General features: G+C 61.9%; 1 protein-coding gene across 1 annotated transcript in view; it reads left to right on the top strand.

Moving 5' to 3' along the window:
- The window catches only part of LOC133238313 (protein sidekick-1-like), a 67,112-nt gene that overhangs the window by 1,071 nt on the left and 43,660 nt on the right, over nt 1-22,381 (top strand). The window contains exons 2-8 of the mRNA XM_061401242.1: nt 941-1,204; nt 2,507-2,708; nt 6,462-6,565; nt 8,796-8,866; nt 15,841-15,976; nt 17,141-17,200; nt 19,191-19,292. Of these exons, the coding sequence (XP_061257226.1) occupies nt 941-1,204; nt 2,507-2,708; nt 6,462-6,565; nt 8,796-8,866; nt 15,841-15,976; nt 17,141-17,200; nt 19,191-19,292 (939 nt within the window). The remainder of the gene's footprint in view (nt 1-940; nt 1,205-2,506; nt 2,709-6,461; nt 6,566-8,795; nt 8,867-15,840; nt 15,977-17,140; nt 17,201-19,190; nt 19,293-22,381) is intronic.

Below are 22,381 nucleotides of genomic sequence, written 5' to 3'. Positions count from 1 at the left end.
GGCAGCAGTGACTGAGCTTCAGGAGAGAGCTGGGGGTTAACAGAGAAGAGATGTACATGTTCTACAGAGTAATGGGGAGAAGGAGAGCAATGACGTAACTGATCAGGACGGTGTGACAGGCAAGGGGGGCTGAGGGAGCAAGGGGGAGGGTGGTGCTCCCACCAAGAGGGCGCTCACTGCTGGGCGTGCAGGAGGAGGGCTTCACCCAGGTGGGCACGCTGACCACATTGCCCTCCTTTTCCAGACACCAGGTGTCCGGGTGTCTCAGAGCTGGGTCTGCAAGTCCTCTGCCGCTTTAGACGCAGAGGCCTGGTCCTTAATGGTCCTTAATGATGTGGTCCTTAATGATGTGACTTTGAGCAGCCATGGGCCCGTGATGATCAGGGCACTCGGAGAGACGGTCTGAGCTGAGGGCCCGCCTGGAGCTGATGTGCAAGCCCCCTCCCGCTTCCTTGACTGCGGGGAGAGCTGTCCCTGGGGGAGCCCCCGACCCCACCTGCTCAGAGCCATGGGGGTGAGGCTTCTGGGGAGCAGAAGCGCTGGGGTGGCAGGAGGAAGAGGGGTGTGCAGACAGACAGACAGCAGACACACGGGGCCTGAGCACAGGCATGAGTGCCTCCAGGGCGGCCTGCTCCGGGGAGAGGGGCATTCCAGGCAGGGAGACCCTTGGGGGTCAAGGGCAGAGCTGCTAGAAGGTGGGGGCCGGGGTAGAGAAGGCACCGCCCTCTGTGCTGCTCCTGAGTGTCCTCCGGCCGGGCCACGGGGAGGAGGTAGCTGTGCTCGCGTCAAGTTCTGCAAAGGATGCAGAGGGGGCCTAGCGCCCCGAGGCCCCCTTCATCCCTGGGCCTGGCTTCCCTCTCAAGGGCCCAGCCTGCAGCTCAGATGCCGGCCTGGTAGAGGGAGACAGCGCAGAAACCCGGGGCTCCGTGGGGTGTCCCAGGTGGGGGCTGGGGGCTTCCCTGTGAGGGGGGTACGGCTGACCAGCAGTCTTCGTGCCCTGCTCCCCCAGGCTACCAGATCGCCTACCGCCTGGCCAGCAGCAGCCCCAACACCTTCACCACCGTGGAGGTCGGCGCCACCGTGAGGCAGTTCACGGCCACCGAGCTGGCCCCCGAGTCCGCGTACGTCTTCCGGCTGTCGGCCAAGACCAGGCAGGGCTGGGGAGAGCCGCTGGAGGCCACGGTCATCACCACCGAGAAGAGAGGTGAGACCCAGAGGCCCGACTCAGTGTCGGCCAGCAGTGGGGAGAGGCCTGGTGTGCCTGGGCAGGGGGTAGGGGGTGGGGGGTGGCTGTGCGAACTGTGAGTTTATTAAGCACCTCCTGAGTCCTTCCTGGAGCTGGACACACAGGTGATCCACACAGCCTGACACTCGCCACAGGCCTACATCCTCAGCCCTGATGTCTGGGGTTCAAGGAGAGAGACTGCCCCTCCTCCCCTCCCCTCTTCTCCCCTCCTTCCCACCAGAGGAGCCAGAGCCCCCTGCCGGCTCCTCACCGCCCACCCCCCGCCCCCCGGGAAGCAGTTAGGCCAGCTCCCACCACAAGGCGACCGAGAGCCCCGGGCCCCTATTCTTGCTTTCTTCCTCAGGGTCCACGCAGCCCCTGCTGAAGGAGCAGGAAACGGACAGGTTTGCTCAAGGTTTGGTGTGACTTAACTGAGGCGCAGACGTGAACTCCCTCAGGAGCAGCCCTGTTCTCCACCCTCCAGCCCCCAAGTGCCCCTGCCTCCCTGCAGCCCCCGTGGCTCAGCAAGGGGCCCGAGAGAGCCAGGCCCCTTCCCGTGGGCCCAGGAGGGGACTCGGGCTCTCAGGCCGCAGCGTGGGCCTCAGGGAAGGGAGTTAGATCCGGGTCCCTAGCGGCCATCCCCTTGGCGCCGGCAATCAGCTGCAGCGTCATTTCACCCCGCATGTCCTGATCAGAACCCGCACTCGTCACGATGCACAGTTCAACAGTTACTCCTGCCCCGTGGGGCTTCTCTGTTGATGTCAATGGGGTGAGGAGACCGGGCAACAGGCGAGTGACCCCCACTCAGAAACGGGTCCCGGCCCTGCTCCCTGCACCCCAGTCCCTACCCCAGAGGCTCAGAGCAGCCCCCGGCCACCTGCTCCACAGCCTTTATGGTCTCAGGCCCGGGTTGATGTCCAGGGAGCACAAACCAGGGTTAAAGAGGCACTGACCCAAAATCGGAAAGAGGGAGAGCGTCGGCAGAAACCTGGAGGTGCCGGGAGCTCCCAGGCGCCGTCCAGGATGCCTGCGTCTGGTGGTGCTCCCGGGGAGCGTGGCGGTCCCCCAGCCTGCCTGTTTCTGCTCTGAGAGTGGAGCATTCTGGGACTAAACGGGGGTCTCCAGTCAGGTCCGGCCAGAGTCCGGGACCCTCACATGGCTGTGGATGACGGCCTGCTGGCTGTCTGAGCTGGACAGCCAGCGCCCCGGGCAGCCGCCAAGCCCCCCCGGAACCACTCGAGGTGCCCCCGGCCCTGACCTGGCGTCCTCTCTCTGTCGCAGAGCGGCCCGCGCCCCCCAGGGAGCTCCAGGTGCCCCAGGCCGACGTGACGGCGCGCAGCCTGTGTCTGCGGTGGGTGCCGGGCAGCGACGGCGCCTCCCCGATCCGGTACTTCACGCTGCAGCTGCGTGAGCTCCCCAGGGGCCAGTGGCAGACCTACTCCTCGTCCATCAGCCACGAGGCCACGGCCTGTGTCGTCGAAAGGTACCAAGAGGGTGGGGAGGGCCCTGCCCCGCCCCTGGGGGCCCTGCCCTGCGCTCCCCCGCCAGCTCCCACCCTCCCAGTAGGGAGACCCACACTGCGAGCCCGCATCTGCCCTCTGGCTGGCCCTCCCATGCTGGGACCCAGGAGTCCCAAGGCCCACCCCGGCCTCTTCCTGCCTGTCCTTCTGAGCTCTGTCTGCCCTGCCCCCGCCCCCGAGCTCCAGGATCTAACGAGGTGACGGGGGCGGAGGCCCCCCCAGTCCCCGAGGCAGACGGAGGCCCAGCCTGCCCCTGGCACCATGTCACAGGCCAGTGTCACGGTCAGGGAGACCACCCTCCTCTATGCCCCGGCCTGGGTCAGCAAGGCACACCTCTTCAGCCCGCTGCCATCCGTGGCTCCGCAGTGACGGCTGACGGCAGGAGCAGGGCTGCCCCTGAGCCAGCCATTTGGTGACCGCTGGGTGGGAGGAGGCCCTGGGCTCGCTTTGTCCTGATCCCACCGGGCCTCTTCTCTTGGCCACACCGCTTTGTGGTGGAGGAGGTGAGGGCTTTGGGGCGTTAAGTTGCCTGCCAGGTTCCTCCAGATGGAACCGTCTAGATGGGCAGGCCTGGGGAGTGACGGTCCCCCGGGGCATAAGCCCTGGGCTGTGGGGTTGGCAGTGGTCCAGGCTGGCCCCAGGGAGACGCCCAACATCACCTCTGTCCTTCACCCCCTGACTCCACGGACTCACACTCCAGGGTGCCCAGCAGTGGGTACCCCTGTCTTTGTGGGTCTAGAGCCCTCGCCAGGACCTCCTAGGAGGGCAGAGGAGGCCCCTTGCTTGTCTAGCTGACCACGGCTCCTCTCCTGGCTCCCGAGAGCCCTGTGCTGGGTGCTGGGTTACGTTCCCATCCAGCTGGGTGTCCCTCAGGAACAGGGCAGTGACCGCCTGGGCTCCAGTGACGGCTGCTATGCCCAGCGACCACGGGCCCTGCTGCTCCTCTGAACATGCCCTCTCCAGCAGCCTATGGGGAGACGGGAAAGAGAAAGGAACATTTATTAAGCGCCTGCTGTGTGACCAGACTTCTCGAGGCAGGCTGTGCAACAGAACTTCCCCTGGAAGTGCAGATACCATCACTTCCATTTCCAGAAATGAGTCGAGTGAGACTCCAGAGAAATTAAATGAGGTGCCCCAGTTAGGAGAGGTGGGGCCAGAATCGGAATTCCCGCTTGGCCCTCTTCAAAGCCAAGGCTGGAGGAGGGCTGGGGGAGTGAACAGAGCAGAGCTCGGGGAAATCAGAGGGTTTGTTCCTCCTCCGTTTTCCAAGTGGTCCTGGAAGTTTTGTTGTGCTCAGCAGGGAGGCGGCAGGAGCGATTGGGCAGGAGGGAGGTGGTGATGACAAGTGCTCGGGGCAGAGGGTAGACCAGTTGTCCGGGCTCTGTAGCCACTGTTGCCTCTCCAGGGTAATGAGCTGGCTGCTCTTTTCATGGCTTCTGAGCCATTCTGTGCCTATTTCCAGGTGCCAGGCAGGGCTTTCCTGCTGAGACAGAAAGTCCTGCAGCTCCGTGGCCCCCAGGGACAGTCGTGGGTCCTCTAGAGGAAGGGAGTCTGCTCAGCGCAGGGCAAGGCTGGGAGCTCTGATTCCCGGTCCCCTGGCCCCAGCCCGTCCGTCTCAGACCCGGGCGCGCTCATCCAGCTGTCAAGTCATCCTTCACTGCCCGTGATGTGCCCCCGACTCCCTGAGACCCCAGAGTTCAGGAAAGAAAGGGTGGTCTTCAAAGAGCCTGCTCTTTGGCCTCAGTTCCCAAAATCCTCAGAGAAGAGCGAAGTGCTGAATGTAACGTGGTAGGCCACGTGCACTACCGTGTCCCAAATAGAGCGCACTAGACGCAGTCCCCGGGGTCACGAGGAGTCTGACGCGACTGAGCGACAGAGCACGCGCGCACAGGTGGCCGAAGTGCTGCGTCTGAACACAAGGGTCGCTTCCGGGGCCCCCACCACGTCCCCAGCCTGCGCCGGCTTTCATGCGTCCTCTGTTCAACCCTCCCGAGAAACCTCCGGGGCAGATAATGTCCCCCTGCATTCGTCCCTCTAGCAAGCGTTCACTCAGCACCGCCTGGCACCAGGCCCAGCCGGTGATGCAAGAGCATCCCTGCAAGTGTGAACTCACAGAGAGCCACCGCAGGAGGTCTCACGCAGGAGAAGATATGAAAACAAAGGGAGAGGAAAGCTTTCTGATCACGGCTTCCTAAAACAGTCCTCAATGTTTCAAGATAGCAGAATCCTTTCTCTAAACAAAGTGTTTCCCAGAAGCCATTACCAACCAGATGCATGAGGAGCAGCTGTTGGTTGACACAGGGGAGTGGAGACCCTGGACCCCCAGAGGGTTCCTTAGAGTTTCAGGGTTCCTTGGTCCTCAGTTCGAAAACCAATGGTTTACAGGTCAGATGGGAAGCAAGAAGGCAGGGTTGGTTTGAGGCAGGAGGGCTGTGCTTAGACCGAGGTGAGGAAACCTGGAGGCGGTCTGGACTAAGGGACAGGGAGGGAGCACCTAGAATCACCTGGGATGTTTGGGTCCAGGAAACAGAGAGGATGACGGGGCCACCGCCTGAGGCAGAGGGAAGGGGGAGGCGGGGTCCACATTGGCTCCTCGTGAGCAGGACTAGCAGCAGCTGCTGAATGGGGTGAGCGGGAGGTGTCCCCAGGGACGTGGTGAAGGTGTGTGTGTCCTCGGCGCAGACGAGTCCATCTGAAGCCTTGGTTGTTGGTGTGGCTCTGTGCTGGGCACACAAGACCCCCGTGGATCCGGACAACTTGGGTGGGTGGATGGATGGAAGGGAAAGAGGAAGCCCGAGGTGGTGGCACCAAGAAGTGCATTCGTGTCCCTAAAGTCTCATCCATGGGCCGAGGGGAGACATCATTTCACTGTGGGCAGTCGACATCATCTTGGTTTTACTTGCTGCTGCTGCTGTTAAGTCACTTCAGTCGTGTCCGACTCTGTGCGATCCCATAGACGGCAGCCCACCAGGCTCCCCTGTCCCTGGGATTCTCCAGGCAAGAACACTGGAGTGGGTTGCCATTTTCTTCTCCAGTGCATGAAAGTGAAAAAATAAAGTGAAGTTGCTCAGTCGTGTCTGACTCCTAGCGACCCGTTTTACTTAGGGTTGTTTAAAAGGAGAGTCGTCTTCCCACCCCAACCATTGACCAGTCTCTGCAGAGGGCAGAGGCCTCTGTCCCCTCCTCATGACCTGGGAATCCTGACGGCTCCACTCTGTAGAGCCACCCTGGGGGTTAGAGAGGGTCGTGCTGGTCAAGCGCTGGGTACCCTGGCTGGCTCAGTCAAGGAGGGAGGAGGCCAGGGCAGACCCTAGAGCCCCAGGTCACGGGAGCTGCAGGCGGGAGCCCTGGGGGAGCGGGGAGGGGAGTGGGCCAGAGCTCGAGGTAATTAGCGCCTCTGGAGGAATCCTCCAGCTCCTTGGAGAGCAGCAATTTGTGCATGCACAAAAGTGTCTCTAATTACAGGAGGTGGCTTCCTCCCCCAGGAGCCCTGAGCCTAAGCTCCATCCCCACCGAGAGTTCTGCGCCCCCTCCTCCCCCTCCCTGAATCTCCTGTCCCCCTAGACTGATCATCAAGCCAGCGCTGGGGGCTGGGGGCTGCTCCCCAGCAGTCCCAGGCCAGCTCACTGCTGCCTGGGGGATGCAGCCCCAGAACGCCCCCTCCTGGGGGCCCCCCCAAGTAGGGGCTCCATGGTCACAGGTCTCTTCTGTTTCAGGCTGAGGCCCTTCACCTCCTATAAGCTGCGTCTGAAGGCCACCAACGACATTGGAGACAGTGACTTCAGCGCCGAGACAGAGGCGGTCACCACGCTGCAGGATGGTGAGCAACAGGCCCACTTCCCGCTGCTGCCTGTGCACCCCGAAACCTGGGCTCCTAGAGAGGCCCGCTCTCCCCCTGAACCAGGAAGGGGTCACCCAAGGGAGCCGGGGAGCAACCATGGGCAGTGGGGTTCAATTAGCAGCAGAAGCCGGTGCCCCTGCACAGCTCAGGGCCGTAAATCAGACTTCAAGGGCTTCCAAACGGAGGGACGTTTCTTTGATTAGCTTCCAAACCCGATGATCCATTAGCATCCCTGACATTGAATAATTTATAGGGTCATTAAAGATAGATGCCATGGGGTAGCTGGATTGTAAGAGCTTTTCCCCATTTTTCTCATTCATGAGCCATCCCGGTTTTGCCGCTTGACAAATGCACAGTGAAGTGGTGGCAGAGAGACCCCTGAAAGCTCCAGGTCCCTACCCGCCCCCACCCCTGCTTGGTTCTGCTCAGAGGAATTGGGCCTGAAGATCCCTTGTGAGTTTGCTTGGCCATGGGCAGTGAGACCAGGCCCGGAAGGACAGGGAGGCGGGGTCCTCAGGCCGACCCAGCAGACAGGCAGGCGTTCAGGACAGAGCACGGCCACTGCACGACGACGCTGAGGCTCGGAGCCCAGCCGACGGACCTGGACCCTCAGTTCACTGGGCGGTGCTCTGTGACGATCCCCAGGCCCACCCTGAGCTCCCCCTTCCCTGCTTAACTCAGCAGTGGAGCGACCTTCAAACCAGCCCATCCCCACGATCACACCAGGCCTCCGGGCTTCAGCTCTGCTCTTCTGTAGCCCGGGGTGTCGGGGCCTCCTGCCCTGAGGGACCAGCCGCGGGGTCCAGGGCCTTGCTGGCTCTTGAACTCGCCGAGGTCAGGCCGCCAGGGCCCCATGATCCTGACCGGAGAGGTGCCCTCCAACCCCGTAGGCGGGAGGCCGGGGAGGAAGGGCGGCCCCGGGTCTGGAGAAGCAGTGCTTGTCCCCCGTGGCATCCTCTGTATTCCTGCGTTAGCGCCTTGCCTGAGAGTTAGTTCTTAGAAGGAAAAAACCCGGCAGCTGGTCTGCGGGAGAGGGGCGCCCACCCGCTGCCCCTCACAGGTCGGTCAGAAGGGGCCTCTCTCAGCCCTTTCATGTTCAAATCACCTTTTCATCTTCCTTTTCGAGACTCCAGTTTCTCTTTGCAATGGGTTGGCCTTGTGTTTTCGTCCCGTGACTCTGAGTCCAGCTCTCAGGGGAGAGGACAGGCCAGGCTGACCCCAGGGCTGGGGCCAGTGCTGGGCGAGGGGCTTGGGAGCATGCAGATGGTTTGCTGGGAAAGGGTCTCTTATCCCGAGAGTACTGAGTCCGCCCCACGTGGGCAGGAACGCTGGGTCAGGGCCTTGAGCTGGAACAGCCAGAGGTCAGAGGGGCAGGGTAGAGAGCGGCCCCTGGGGCAGGGGGCCTGGAGTGTGGCCAGCATGGGCCCATCCCTGGTCTGGGCCCGGAGGACGGGGAAGCCTGCAGGGTGCAGGGGTCGCTCGGAGCAGCTGAGTCAGAGTGGGGAGCAGGCTGGGGGTGCAGGGCACACAGATGAGGCGGGTGGGGAGAGGCCCTAAATCCTTCTGCTCAAAGCCCGTTTCTGAACACTGACTCTGTCGGGGTGTCACAGCGGGGCCGCTGTGCGAAGGCCAGTCCGTCTGCTGGGAGCGGGCCGCCCAGGCCCGGCAGGGGCAGACGTGGTGGAGAGTGGGGCACGGCCTGCTGGACGTGACACACGCTCTAGAGAGCAGGGTGGGGTCAAACTGGAGCTGCACTGGGCCACCACCGGGACCAGGCTGGGCCAGAGGTCCCCCAGCCCCGGAGTCACGCCCCTTTCCTGACAGTCACGTCCGTGTTTAGAGTCAAGGGCCCTGGGCCTGGCTTGCTCATGTGTCCTGTTCAGAAGTCGCTCTGACCCACGTACCCCAAAAGAATGACACCCCTCCTCCTCTGGGGAGATCAGGGAACTGCAGGGGCGCTCGGGCGCCTCGGCCATGAAGAGACCCAGACTCTGCGTGCGTCCAGTGGGGCGGGTCCGTGGGAGGTGAGGTCGGGGAGGCGGTCCAGTATGAGGTCCCTCTCTCCTGGACACAGGCTGGCAGGCGGAGGAAGGGCGTCCCCGGGAGGAGGGGGCCGCGTGCTGGCTGGTTGAGAGCAGGCGGGGACCGGGCCCAGGAGTGCCGGGCCAAGCTCGACGCCTAACCCGTGCTGCTTCCCTCTTCCTTCCAGTCCCCGGGGAGCCCCCGCGCTCTGTGTCTGTGACACCACGCACCACCTCGTCTGTTCTGATCCAGTGGCAGGTAAGGCCCGGGGACCCCACGGTACTCTGTGAACCCCGCTCCTGCAGCAGCGAGCTTGCTCAGCGGGCACCCGGCCGACCCTGGGTTGGGCTGGAGAGTCCGGCTGGTGCACCATGCAGGGCCGTGGTGTGAGTGTGACCTCCAAGGGGGGAAGTCCAGCGCCGTGGTGACCTGCAGAGTGGACCGGAGCTCGGTGTGTTGGGGTGGGGGGCGGTCAGCAGGACGGCCAGTGGGCCCAGCGCACAGCCCGTCCGGTGACCGAGTCATCCCAGGCCACTTCCCCTCTTCTGTGTCGCTAAGTGGCAGCTCCTTGGGGTAACGGGAACCTTTCAGTGTGAACAGAAGACATTTCCAAGTGTCCTCCCGGTGAACTGGGAGCTCACTGCTGTGGCATTCTGCACTTTCCAGACTCCCCGGAGTGCTGAAACTGGATGAGGACCCAGGAGGCTTCAGCTGGGCTCTGACGGCTGTCCCGGGGGAGCCACAGCTGAGTGGCCCTCTGGGCCCCGGGAGAGGGACAGGGCCTGGCCTCGGCCTGCGGGCCAGTTTGCCACAGCAAGACTCTGACCCCAGAAGCCTCTCTGACCCCAGGTTCCTCCTCTGTAAAACAAGGGTTCCAAGGTCCCCTCTGAGGCCACCATGAGGTCTCTGATCCAAGGCCCGTTAGACCCCTGACTTCCATCAGGATCTCTGGTGGGAGATGGGGAACATTCAACATGGAAACTGAAGGTTCCAAGCACTTCCAGTTCCCGCTCTCCACTAACACAATCGACCAAGAGCAGACGGTCTTCTGGGTGGTGCTGAATTCTGCCGGGTACGTGCTTGGTCTCAGACGTGGGTCTGGCTGCCCCGTAGCCAGCTGAGCTCGGGACTGTGGCACCTCAGCCGTTCTCGACAGGCAGCTGTGGTTGCAGTGCTGGCTGTCAACCCAGCCCTCCCGCCTCCAGCCCCTGGGCTGCGAGCGCTCAGTCCCAGACGCCCTGTGAGGCGAGGAGAGCTGCACGGAAGGTGCTGGGCGTGCCTGCCCATCAGCTGTCCCCCTTCAGAGCCCAGCAGGAGAAACTAATCGCAAGAAGCCTGAGCAGGAGGTGGTCAGTATGATGCATTGCGGAAATAAATGCCTGTCAACTGCCAGGCAGTTGAAGTATAATTAAAATTATGAGTAATTTACTGAATCAGAGCTAAGGGAACAAAGGGACGACGTTTAAATATAGATTTGCATTCCAAACAAAATGCTTCACCTGTAAATCTTTTTTAGTAATTTGTTTAAAAACGCAAGCACTGCCTGTAATTCCAAGGCCACTGACCCACTTGAATGGGCTGTCCATCAGAGTTGATTCCTCTTAGTAGGATGATCAACATTCAAAACTGAACATTCAAAAAACTAAGATCATGGCATCCGGTCCCATCACTTCATGGCAAATAGATGGGGAAACAATGGAAACATTGACAGACTATTTTCCTGGGCTCCAAAAATCACTGCAGATGGTGACTGCAGCCTTGAAATTAAAAGATGCTTACTCCTTGGAAGAAAAGCTATGACAAACCTAGGCAGCATATTAAAAAGCAGAGACATTACTTTGCTGACAGAAGTCCATCTAGTCAAAACTGATTTTTCCAGTAGTCATGTATGGATGTGAGAGTTGGACTGTAAAGAAAGCTGAGCGCTGAAGAATTGATGCTTTAGAACTGTGGTGTTGGAGAAGACTCTTGAGAGCCCTTTGGACTGCAAGGAGATCAAACCAGTCCGTCCTAAAGGAAATCAGTCCTCAATATTCATTGGAAGGACTAATGCTGAAGCTGAAACTTCAATGCTTTGGCCACCTGATGCGAAGAACTGACTCATTTGAAAAGACCCTGATGCTGGGAAAGATTGAAGGCAGGAGGACAAGGGGAAGACAGAAGATGAGATGGTTGGGTGGCATCACCGACTTGATGGACGTGGGTTTGAGCACGCTCTGGGAGTTGGTGATGGACAGGGAGGCCTGGCGTGCTGCAGTCCATGGGGTCACAAAGAGTCGGACATGACTGGCTGAACTGACCTGAGTGGGATGGTCAATCTGTGCCTTTCGGGGGCCGGTGCTGTTGGAATCTGAGGATTTGTGCGTATATTCTAGACAGCAGTGGCTCTGTGTTCACACTGAGTGCAGCTCATACTGGGCATTCATGTCTCTGAATTGATCACATTTCAGCTGGCTGTTCTGAAACCTCCAGCGGGTCACACAGTCTGTGACTCACATGCATTTCCTCTCTGGTCCCCTCTTCTCTGAGTGGATTTTGAGGCTGTTTTCTAGCAAAATTATCGTCCTAAGGGACAGACTGCATCACGTGCAGTGGACTCGGGGAGGGGGACTCGGCTGTGCAGGGCGCCTTCCTAAGAGTGTGGTGCAGCCCCCAGTCAGAGGGGACACGGGGGCCTGGCCTCTCTGGGACATCCTGGCCTTTGCTCCTTTCTCACCGCCCGCTCTGTCGTCTGTGAGGACTGGCTCCGGCGCCGGGCTCTGAGCACCCAGAGCCTCCTTTCCCTGCTGTGAGGTCCACAGGCCTCAGTGAGAAGACAGGAGGGCAGCGGCTGGAGGGAGGTGGGAGGTGACAGGATGGCCGGTCCCCGCCCCCACCCGTCAGGGCAGGCAGGTCATTATCCAGTGGCACGTCCGCAGGAATGCAGGCTCAGGTGTGACAGCTGCTGGGCTTCAAGGGCAGGCGCCTGGAGCTGGTTCTCTAGGGCCTCCCGTGCCCGCTGAGCCACGGACTCAGTCCAGCAGGCATCAGAGGGACCCCTGCTCTGGGCTCCAGGGAACAGAGGTGGTGGGAAGTCCCGGGCTCGGGCCCCAGGACGATGGCAGTGGAAGTCCCGCTCTGCCTCCGGCTCACCCTGAGACCCGGGACTCCGTGTGGGCCCTCCCAGCCCCGGTCCCCCCACCCGCGGCCCTCCCCAGCCCCGGGTCCCCCCACCCGCGCCCTCCCCAGCCCCGGTCCCCCCACCCGCGGCCCGCCCTGTCTAGGAAGGGGGACCCTCCCCAGCCCCGGGTGCGGCCCGCCCTGTCTAGGAAGGGACTCCGTGTGGGCCCTCCCCAGCCCCGTGGCCCCCGTGGCCCGCCCTGTCTGGGAAGGCCCACTGAGCTGGTCCCAGCCTGACCCTGGCGCTCGGCCAGGACTGAGGTTCATGGTGAGAAGCCCCAGCTCTCTGTCCTCTTCCCGCCCGCTGGAGTGGGGGTCAAGGCCAATGCACTCCGACCAGGTCACGGGCACTTTAACAAGGGCCCCTTTTCCAAAACTGCAAAAACACCCGGGCCCCTGCGGACCGGCTGGTGGAATTTCCGATTTGCGGAAGGCAGGGTGAAGCACTTAAGACACTTACGTCGCAGCTCAGGGCACCTCATCAACCTGCGGAGCCGGTCGGCTCTAGAGGCAGGGCTGGGGTGCAGGCAGGGCCCTCTGCAGCAAGGAGCTCCGCTGACCTCCCGGGGGCCTCAGCCGGGCGCCTTCACTGCAGGGGGACTTGTGGGGCGGGGGCCTCAGGACCCTCCCTCAGGGGTCACCGCTGTGGGCAGCCTGGGACCCAGAGGGTCAGAGGCCCTGCGACCTCTGAGCCTCACTTGGGAAGGGCGGTGGAGAGCGCGTCACTGAACCTGGACCTTGTCTGCACGGCTTAGGTGTCAGGTGGGAAAACGTCTCTCTCTATTCTCACGGGTAGACTTTCCCATCCGTTGTATTTTTTAAGAAGGGGGTGAAATAAACTTTTTCTTACGTGTTGTGATGGTTGTGCTTAAAGGAAGCCTAGGGGTGAGGACTGTAATTGTCTCAGCCGTGGCCAGTAAGAAACCCAGGGCTAGGGTCGGAGTGGCCGACGGTGGGCGTCCATCCTTAGGAGGAGATGGCGCCTGCGTGCATTACACACACAGACGCACACACGACTTGCACGTGGCACCGATTAGCAGTAAACGCTGCACGGTGTCTGCCTTTACCGCGTGGAACCTAGTTTTAAATAGCAGAGGGTCGTGCAAAACAAAAACCCTTAAAGCTATCTGAACCAATCCTATGAGCTCAAAGGGGAGGGATCTAAAAAGGTGTATCAGAGGATCTGAAACGCTGCCCTCAGGGCGGGGAGGCTCCAGGGCCGGGGCTGGACAGGAAGCATAGGGACCGCCCAGCATGCCAGGGCGTGCCCCGCTCAGGGGTGTCCCTGAATCTGCAGTGCGGGGGACAGAGGTTCTGTCCATCAAAATCGGTAGGAAAGAAAAGGGCAGAATAAACTAGAAACTGCAACAAGAAACAGAGCCTCTCTCCTGCCCCCCAGGCAGGCCCCAGGGTTCAGCCCTGTCCTCACCTCCCTTCCTGACAGCACACAGCTCCCCGAGTTCCTAGCACTCTGGTCAGTTGAGGCCTCGTTTTGGGAACGGTCGGGGCAGAGAGCCGCAGGCTCGCTGCTGGAGGAAGTGATCAGTGTCATGGTTCAGCCCGGGGCCCGGACGGACGGGCCTGTGCCTCGGGGACCCTGCGTGCCTGGCCGGTCACCTGCCCCATCCAGGCGACGCGGGCATCTGAGCGGGTCCACCTTCACTCTCAGATCGTTAGTTCTACAACCGTGAGGTGAGTTTAAAGATGTCTCCACCTGTGGGCGTCAGGAGAGCGGAGCGAGCACTGATACCCTGGAAATATGGGGTCCAGTCCCAGACCCGCACAGGAGAGAGAATCTGGCAGTAAAGCGACTCACACGACTGTCTGGTTTCTCAGTGTTTGTGAAGGTGATGCTTAGTAGTCCAGTGTCATCCGGGTGGGCTTGCTGGGCTCCTCTGACCAGAGGGATGCACGTGGATCCTGGGGATGTGGCGAGTCCACTCCGGTTTCCCAGGCTTGAGTGTCTGCGTCTGACGGGAAGAACGACCAGCCACGGCGCTTTCAGCGCGGGGACGGGGGTGGGGGGGTCCAAGTACTCAGAAGTGGCGGGAGAGCACGTTGGGGGCTGCGGCAGACCCGCCCTGCAAACCCCTGGGCTCTCGTGGTAAAAACGTGGTGATTCCCGCTCATGGGAGGAAGCGCCCTTGCTGTGTGCGCTGCCCACTGGCGAGTGAGGGCAGAGAGCTGTCCCCTCCTGCAGGGGTCCCGAGTTTGGGACCGAGAGCAGCCAGAGGTCACAGAGAACAGACTTCCCTGAGCATCCGGGTCCCCCGGTGCCGCCCGGGTTCAGGGACTGAAATTGAAGGGTGCGAGTGTGGACAGCAGAGCGCCTGGAACCGGGCGCCCTGCCTCCCACAGTTCCGAAGGCCAGCGTCCACGGTCAAGGTGGTAGCTGACTGCAGACACAGGGAAGCCTGCTGCCTGCCTCTTCCCAGCCTCTGGCGGCCGCGGCAGGCCTTACCGCTCCTTGGCTTCTAGACGCTTCCTTCAGTCCCGACCTCTGCTTTCGCGTGACATTCTGTGTCCAAATGTCCTCATCTTATAAGAATCTTTGGGTCTTTTTCCAGTCTCAGCATTTGTTAAATAATTGCTAGATTCTATATTGCCTCTTAAAATGTGTTTTGTCTTCACGATCCATCACGCTGAGCATCTAGGTGCCCGTGTGAATCAATTATCACATCATCCGATGGTGTTCACGAGCCCCAGGTCTGCCAATTTGTTTGCAGGCAATCTTCAAGCTTGAAGATTCAAGCCCTTCAAGCTCGAAGGCCATCCTGTTGTCTTGGTGGCATTGAAAAGACCCGGAGAGGATTGGTCTTGGCGTTTTGAGGGGTGGGGAGAGTTAGTCCCAGGCTCACGTTTGTGGGTCTCAGGACCGCACACACCTGAGATTCCACGTGGGGTCAGTTCCTGGACGTGTGATTGCTGCATTAAAGATCTGGGCAAATAGAACGGAACCGCCCTCTGTGAAGCCTGCCATCGCCGTAGAGTGCTCCCTTCCACCGGTGCCCTCTTCCTAACTTGCTTACATCTGCAGAGACCCAAATCCAGATGAAGTCACTTTGCGGGGACCAGCAGTTAGGACTCAGCATGTCTCCTAGGGGGCACAGTTTAACCCACAACAGGGGGCTTTCTTACAGTAGCTGTGGCGTCCACTCGGGCACCAGCACGCTCTTGGTCCATCTGTCCAGCTGCAGTTTGGGAGGTTCAGTCCTGACCTGCTGAGGACCGTAGAGGGGGAGCAGAGCCCGTAGCCCCCAGCACTGGGGTGAGTGTCGTGGCCTTATTGGGGTTCCAAGTGGAGTGGGATGGCCTTCCTTCCACAGACAGACCTGTCACCCAGCTGGGGATGCCCTCCCCAGGCTCACTAATCAACAGAAACCAGCCAAAGGGGAGGGGCAGTCGGGCCGGGCCCTCCCTGAGCAGCAGCGGTACGCAGAGGGAAGCGGTTGCAAGGTCCTGGATTCACACACAGGCTCAGGCTGCCCCACCGTCCGACCTTGTCTCCGAGCCGCCCGTGAGCCGCCTTCCGCTGGGTTCTTAGGAGTCAGGCCCTGCCCCACCGTCGGCCGCTCTCACGCCAGCTGAGGTGGCAGTGGGTGTTCTAGCCCTACGCCTGTCAGGCAGGGGGCCCACATGGCACGCAGAGGGGTCAGTGAGGGTCCCAGCGAGACGGCCATAAGCCCGGGTGGACGGGAGGGTCGGGGACTGAAGGGACAGGGTGGGTCAGTGGTGGACGACGCAGGGCTAGGCCGCATCCACGGCCCCCTTCGGTTCTGGGTCTGCCGGCAATGGGCAACTTCCTCTCTATCTGTGACCTGGGCCACAGTCTCCAGCCCCGGCCCTGGGGCTCGGGTGTCCAGGCTGGACAGGGAGACATGGCCATGTCCACGCACACAGGACCAGGAGGCCTGGGTTCCATCCCTGACCCCGTCATTCCTCATCAGTGGGACACCTGCCTGTCCTCTTGCCAACAACCGAGGCCCCTCTAGTTGTCTTGAACCAGTGACGCCCCGCCTGTCCACACAGCCAGCCAGCATGCAGCCAGGCCCCTGACCGTGCTGTCTTTGCAGCCTCCAAGGGACGAGAGCCTGAACGGCCTCCTGCAGGGCTACCGGATCTACTACCGTGAGCTGGAGTACGAGGCGGCCCCCGCCACCGAGTCCAAGACGCTCAAGACGCCCTTGGCTCTGCGGGCCGAGCTCACAGGTGAGCCCCCCGCCCCCCGACCCCACGGCAGGGAGGTTCCCATAACCACCACATCTGCCCACCCCAGGCCTGCTGGGAACAGCTGTGGGGGCCGGAGGGGTGCAGCTCTGCCCCCTCCCCAGCACCCCGACAGTGTGCAAGGTCCAGGGCACAGCAAGGGCACCCAGGAAGGCTGCCTGGAGGAGGAGCCATCTGAGGGGGCCGTCGGGGTAAAAGGATGTCACGGAGGACGTGAGAGGAAGAGGGTGATGCAGGGCCCGGCACAGCTCAGTGGGGGAGGCAGGGGTCAGCCGGCCAGGGCAGGGCTAAGCCATAGGGGCCTGTGTGCCCTGGAGGAGGAGTAGTCAGGCCTCCGGAGACAGCAGTGCCGCCCCACGCGGAGCAGGCCCGGGGTGCTGGGGCCTGTGGAGACCCGGCCTCCCTCTCCCTGCTCATCTGCCCTGAGCCACTGTCCCCTTCTGCTCTCTATTGGGGGAAGGCTAAGAGATGACCCCCAGAACCATCAGAGAAGACACCTGGGCCCCTGGCACCCGCGTGGTGGGGGTGGGGGCAGGGCAGCCAGGGCACCGGGTCCAGCTCTGCCTGGGCCTCTTCGCGCGGGTCACACACACTGCGCTCAGCCCCCAGCGCCCCTCTGGGGTCGGCGAGGGGCTACAGCTTAGCCCCGACCCCACCGGGGAGGACCTGGCTCCGCTGAGACCCGCACTCACAGCGTCTCCCCCGGTGCCCCTTGCCAATGCCCAGCTGGCCATGACTGTCCCTCTGGGCTGAGTCACACACACCCTGGAATAAGGGGGTGCGAGGGTCTGTGCACCTGCTCACTGTTGGCTGGTCGTCCCCACTGGCTTGGGGCACTCACCTGAGCACGTGATCAGACGCGGTTGCCCCGGGACCAGCCAGTCCTGTGGCCCCCAGTGCCGCTTTGCGCTACATTCTGCCAGATGCCAATTAGATCCGTTTAATCAGAGGGGAGACACTCCTCCCCCTTGTGGGCCGGGGCCTGGCTGGATCAGGAGGCTCTGCGGGGGTCCCGGTGAGCAGACGGGCGTGTGGTGGCTGCTCTGGAGGCAGAGCAGCTTCCCGGCCAGGCCTCCTTCCACGTCTGCGGCCCGTCCTGGCGCCGGCTGTCCCCACACTGACGGCCTGTCTGCTCGCCCCCCACAGCCCAGAGCAGCTTCAAGACCGTCAACAGCAGCTCCACCGAGACAACCTACGAGTTAACACGTGAGTGACTCTGCGCTCAGCTGGCGCAGCTGGGCAGTGCCCCTCAGCCTCTCGGCGGACCGAGTGAAGACCAGCTCGGATTCCCAGCTCTCGTTCCTGGAGCCCCCCACCCCGTCCCACTAAAATGCGTGATGGGCCAGAACCACCGAAAGGGAGTTTCTAGAAACACAGGCTGGGCAGGGGTTCCCAACAGCCGTTCTCAGTTTGGGACAGAAAGTCACGGCAGCGCTCTTCTCTGACACTGTCGGCTTGTTTTTAGCCCCCTTTTTAGCTGTGGATTTACCTTCACCCTGTTATGTGCACACACTGCCGTGCGCCCGTCCCCACCGCCCACCTCAGAACCCTCTCACCCCCAACCTGAGACTGCCCCACTAAACACGCACGCCCCCCACCTCCCCCAGCCCCACCCCGGGCGCCCACCCCCACCTTCCTGTCTCTGTGACCCCGGCCCCTCCAGGGACCTCGCAGCAGGGGACTCACCCAGCGGGCCCCTCTGTGTCCGCTGGCTTCAGGCCTAGCGTCCTCCTCACTGCAGCGTCGGGGTCTCCCTCCTCTCGGGGTGGGGGGCGGACATTGCACACACATGTCCAGCGTTTGTCCATCCGGCCTCTCTCCTTCTTATCAAATCGTGGTGCTGCCCCTTGGATTTCGGCCAGGGTGGGTTTCAGTGACCGAGTGCAAGACTCAGGGACCAAGCTGCAGTTCAGTCCAGTGCAGAGGTCGCTGGATCAGAAAGCGGGTAATGGAGGGGAGGAAGAGCCAGGCTTGCCAGGCCCCGCGGGTGCCAGCTCTCTGCCAGCTTGTCCCCCATCACCCCGGCCACCACCTGGGACAGCCAACCAGCCCGGCAGCGGGGGCGGGGTTCCCGGAGCTGTGCCCTCCCCTGAAGCTCTGCGTCATCCATCGCGGGCTGGCCCGCCTGCCCCTCCCCGCCTCGCTGCTTCCTTGTCTTTCCACCGAGTCCCTCCTGGGCCGGGCATCTCCCAGAGGTGGCCTCTCCAAGAGGTTGGGTGAAGAGTCAAGTGCAGGCTGGCCCCAGTGACGAGGGCTCCCTCCCCAGGTCTCCGCCCAGGCCTTTCAGTCTCGGGTTAGGAAGCATGGAAGGGGCGCCCGGGCCACACGCCGGCATCCACTCTGGTGCGTCTCTGTGGATTCCTGGCAATCACACGAGGCCCCAAGTTGAGATGAAGCCATCTGGTGGTTTCTCAGCAGCAGAGCTTGACCGCGGGGGCAGGATCTTGGCCGTTAAATGTATCTATGTTGGCAAACCAAGGCCCGTGAGGTCTGAATGGCCACATCCTGGGAAGAAAAGGGCATGAGACGCCAAGTGCATCGTGCAGGCCAGGCAGCCACACATGAGACGCCAAGTGCATCGTGCAGGCCAGGCAGCCACACACGAGCTCTGCACTACTCGATGTGGCGGGAACAGCTGATTTTTTAAGCCAGAACTTTCTGGAAGGTTCTCCCAGTCACATGACTGTCCAGAGGCCCCACGTATGTGTCTGACCGCCTGAGCGCATGGTCCCTGCAAACCGTACCTCCCAGAGAGGACCCCGCTCTGCAGAGGTCAGTGAATGTGACCCCCAGGCCCTCCCGCCATCATGTCACAGAAGGGGTCAAGGACTGGCCCGCGTGGTCGCGCAGCGCCAGGGTCTTGCTGTGTCCGCTCTTGCTCTCCAGGAGAGGTTCGGGACCAGAAGGCAGGCCCAGGTCAGGCTCTGTGTCCTGGACTCGCTCCCTTAGACGAGGAGTTGGTTGCCACCTTTCCCCGAATGCAGGACGGCCGTGACTGCCTCACCAGGGTCACGGGCGGGTAGGGGCACTGCCGGGCGGGTAGGGGCACTGCTGGACGGAGGGTGGCCGGCCCCTCACAGGCTTCTCTCTGCAAGAAAGGGCTCCCTTGTCCCCCCAGGGGGCACTGGTCACAGAGGGAGCTTTCTAAGAAACGGCGGGGCTCCTGCCTGCTGACCCTGTCCCCTCGCCCTTGCAGATCTGAAGAAATACCGGCGCTACGAAGTGGTCCTGACGGCTTACAACGTCATCGGCGAGGGCCCGGCCAGCGCGCCTGTGGAGGTCTTCGTTGGCGAGGCCGGTGAGTCCTGCCTGCAGCTCAGGGGCCAGCAGCGTCCCCCTCGTCGAAGGTCAGGTTATGGGGGTTCAGGAGGCTTCTGGTCATGCTGGGAAGAGTCCTCGGCCAAGGGCTGGGTGTCCTGGTGGCCCCGGGAGTGATCAAGTCTTGCTTTTGAGACACAGGGGTGTTTAAGGTCTGGAGGTATCGGATTAATCAGGACGTGCTCTAGGGGAGCCATGCTGTCGTCCCCGTGGGGGTCCAGGACTGCGGGGTCCTGGGTGGGGGAGGGGAACTGCTGTCACCCACCGTCTCTGGCCAGCCTGAGCGCTGGCCCCGGCCCCGAGTCAGCCTGACCTTCCGTAACAGCCACTCCCCCATCTCCGAAAGCCACACAGATCCACGTTAGTCCCCGTTTCAGATACGATCTGGCCCCTGGGTTTGTCTTAAGAACTGTCCCCTCTGTGGGGCTGACGCACAGGGAGAGGTCGTATCCCACGTTGAGATCGGAGTGTTGCCTTCACCCAGCCCCCCGCTGCCCTGGAAGGAGGGAGTCGCCCGCCCTCAACCTGCAGAAACGCCCCCTGCCCGCGGACACACGCACGCACACACGCACGCACACACGCACACACACACACACACACTGCCTCACGGCCTGCCGTCTCCCCACAGAAACCCCCCCTGGGCAGGCACACACGCACGCACACACACACACACACACACACACACACACACTGTACCACAGACGGCTGTCTCCTCTGATCTTGGCACATGGCTGAAGGTTCTGCTCGAATCTGCGGGTGCAGAGTCAGGAGGGTGAATGGGTTGGAATGCCCCTGGGGACGGGGACCCAGGCTTTCGGGGGATGAAGGCTGAATTCTCTGGGCCGGCCACAGGACACGTCAGGCGACTGTGCAGTTTGGAGAGGTTATTGTCGGAAACGAGCCAGCACTGAGGGTCCCTGGCTTAGCAGGGTTTTTCTGGAAGAGTCACACGGCATTTTCACGTAGACAAGGATAAACCAGGTGACCCCACAGGAGACAGTGGAAGCCACCCTGGCCTCTGCCCGGGAGTCTGTCGGCAGAAGGAGTGGAGGTCACTTGGGGGCCAGGCACTCCAGGAGGGCCTGGGCCTGGCCACAGAAGAGCCCACACAGGCGGGGCAGACGCAGCACACGCCGTCCGTGAGAGCAGGGGCTTTGGAGCCTGGCGGGGCATCGTGCAGGCAGCCGTGCCAGCCCTGCCACTGAGCTCAGGGTGCACATGGCCGGCTGGCGAGGACCCGCGGAGCTGACCCACCCACTCGTCAGCCTGCACCACAGCGAGAGGACCAGCGGCGGGGCCCAGGTGCTGCGGACAGGGCCTGCATCCCAGGACCAGTGCAGGCGTGTGGAGAACAGGGCTGCAACCCGGGCGGGAGACCCGGGAGCACCGGGGCCATAGCAGCCAGCCAGACGGCCGTGGACGTCTGCCTGCCTCCGGGCTTGCATCCTGGGTCTGTGGCTGTTTGTTGTTCGTTTTATGGTAAAGCACGGTTGACGTGACACACCGTCCTTGTCACCGGCAAGCGTCCAGCCCAGGGGCAGGGAGCCTGTCCACTGGCCGAGTGGCCGCCGCCCGCCTCCCCCAGCCCCGGCTTCTCCCCAGACAGACGCCCCTCAGCCGTGGGCAGGCCCCCTCCCCCAGCCGCCGTCGGCCCTGACTTGCTTCCTGTCTGTGGGCTCGCTGCTCCGGGGGCTTCATGGACACGGGCCAGAGCCGTGTTTGACCGCTTTACCTGGCTCCCGTCTCCCGGCATGTTTCCCGGGCTCACCCGAGCTGCAGCAGGCGTCAGACTCGGCTCCCTCTCGTGGGGGAGGACTCTCCTCTGGGTGCAGACTCCGCGTTCGCTGGCAGTCCCTCGGTGGCCCCCTGGTCTCGGGTGCTGCGGTGGAGCTGCTGTGAACCCGGGCGGGCCACGTGTTTCTCCCAAGTGGCAGGAGGGTGTCCGTCGGCTGCTTCTGTGGGTGGGCGGCCTCCAACAGCCTCCAGTCGGGGATGCAGAGGCAGAACCCAGAAAGAGGCCAGGCTCCCCGCTCAGGCTGCCCCCACAGGTCGGGTGGATGTTCGGCCCCAGAGCGTTGCTCTGCCGTCTGTGTTCACGCCGCATAGAATGTTCTGGAAGGAGGACGCCATGCTTCCAGCACTGTTGCCACGCACCCTTGGCCGTCCAGTCGCTGCCTCTCGCAGCCCAGGGGCCCTTGTAACGTGTTCCTCCTGACTTTGGGCTGCTCTCAGGCCTGCAGAAAATAAAGCTAAATGGGGCAGTTTCCATTCACTCAGCCGGATGCTTCACCATCCTGACCATTCGGCAGGAAACACTCAGACTTGTGTGAAAACTGCCCGAAAACAGTGTGTTTCCCAAGTCAGACCTGCAGGTCTGAGGGTCACTTCCGCCGGTCCCCGGCTCTGTCATGCTGGGCCCGTCACTCCACCTCTCTGAGCTCAGGCCCTGAGGACCATGGTGCAGAGGGAAAAGCTGCAGGCTGGGAGTGAGGCGATGGGGGTCCTCACCCCGACCCTGCCCCCAGCTCGCCCGTCCTGCCTGCAGGATAAATGTCCAGGACACGCCTAGACCAGGGCCGGTCAGTAAGTGGTGAGTGACTGAGACCCTGTGCAGGTTCTTGATTGGTCTCGTCCTACAGAACAGCGAGAGGTCGAGAGTTAATGATCTTTGGGTCTCCTCTAGCCTGAATATGTAGTTTTTAAATCCTTTTAATCTCAGAGAGAAAGGGTAACCTTTAGGCGATCTCTCATTGAGATTGATTTCTGAGTCATTGAGCATTACAAATTGGTAAAAAATAGTACACTAGTAAGAAATACAGCTTGCAAGAGATAGAAACCCAAAGAGGCTTAAGCTGAAAGAATCTGTCATTAACTCACGTAACGGAGAAGTTGAAGAGCCTGGGCACAGCTTCAGGCATGGCTGGATCCAGCATGCTAACAGGCTGTCCCTGTGCCCCCTCTTGGTTCCTCCTCCTCTCAGCTCACTCCTGTCTCAGGCAGGCTCTTTGTCAAGGTGGCCCCGTGGCTCCAGGCAGCAGAAAGAGCGCTTCCTCCCACAGGGAGGAAACA

This window comes from Bos javanicus, chromosome 25 (assembly GCF_032452875.1).
Source record: "Bos javanicus breed banteng chromosome 25, ARS-OSU_banteng_1.0, whole genome shotgun sequence".
Lineage (NCBI taxonomy): Eukaryota > Metazoa > Chordata > Mammalia > Artiodactyla > Bovidae > Bos > Bos javanicus.
Note: the sequence above shows the minus strand (reverse complement) of the source record. Positions and strands in the feature narration are given on the sequence as shown.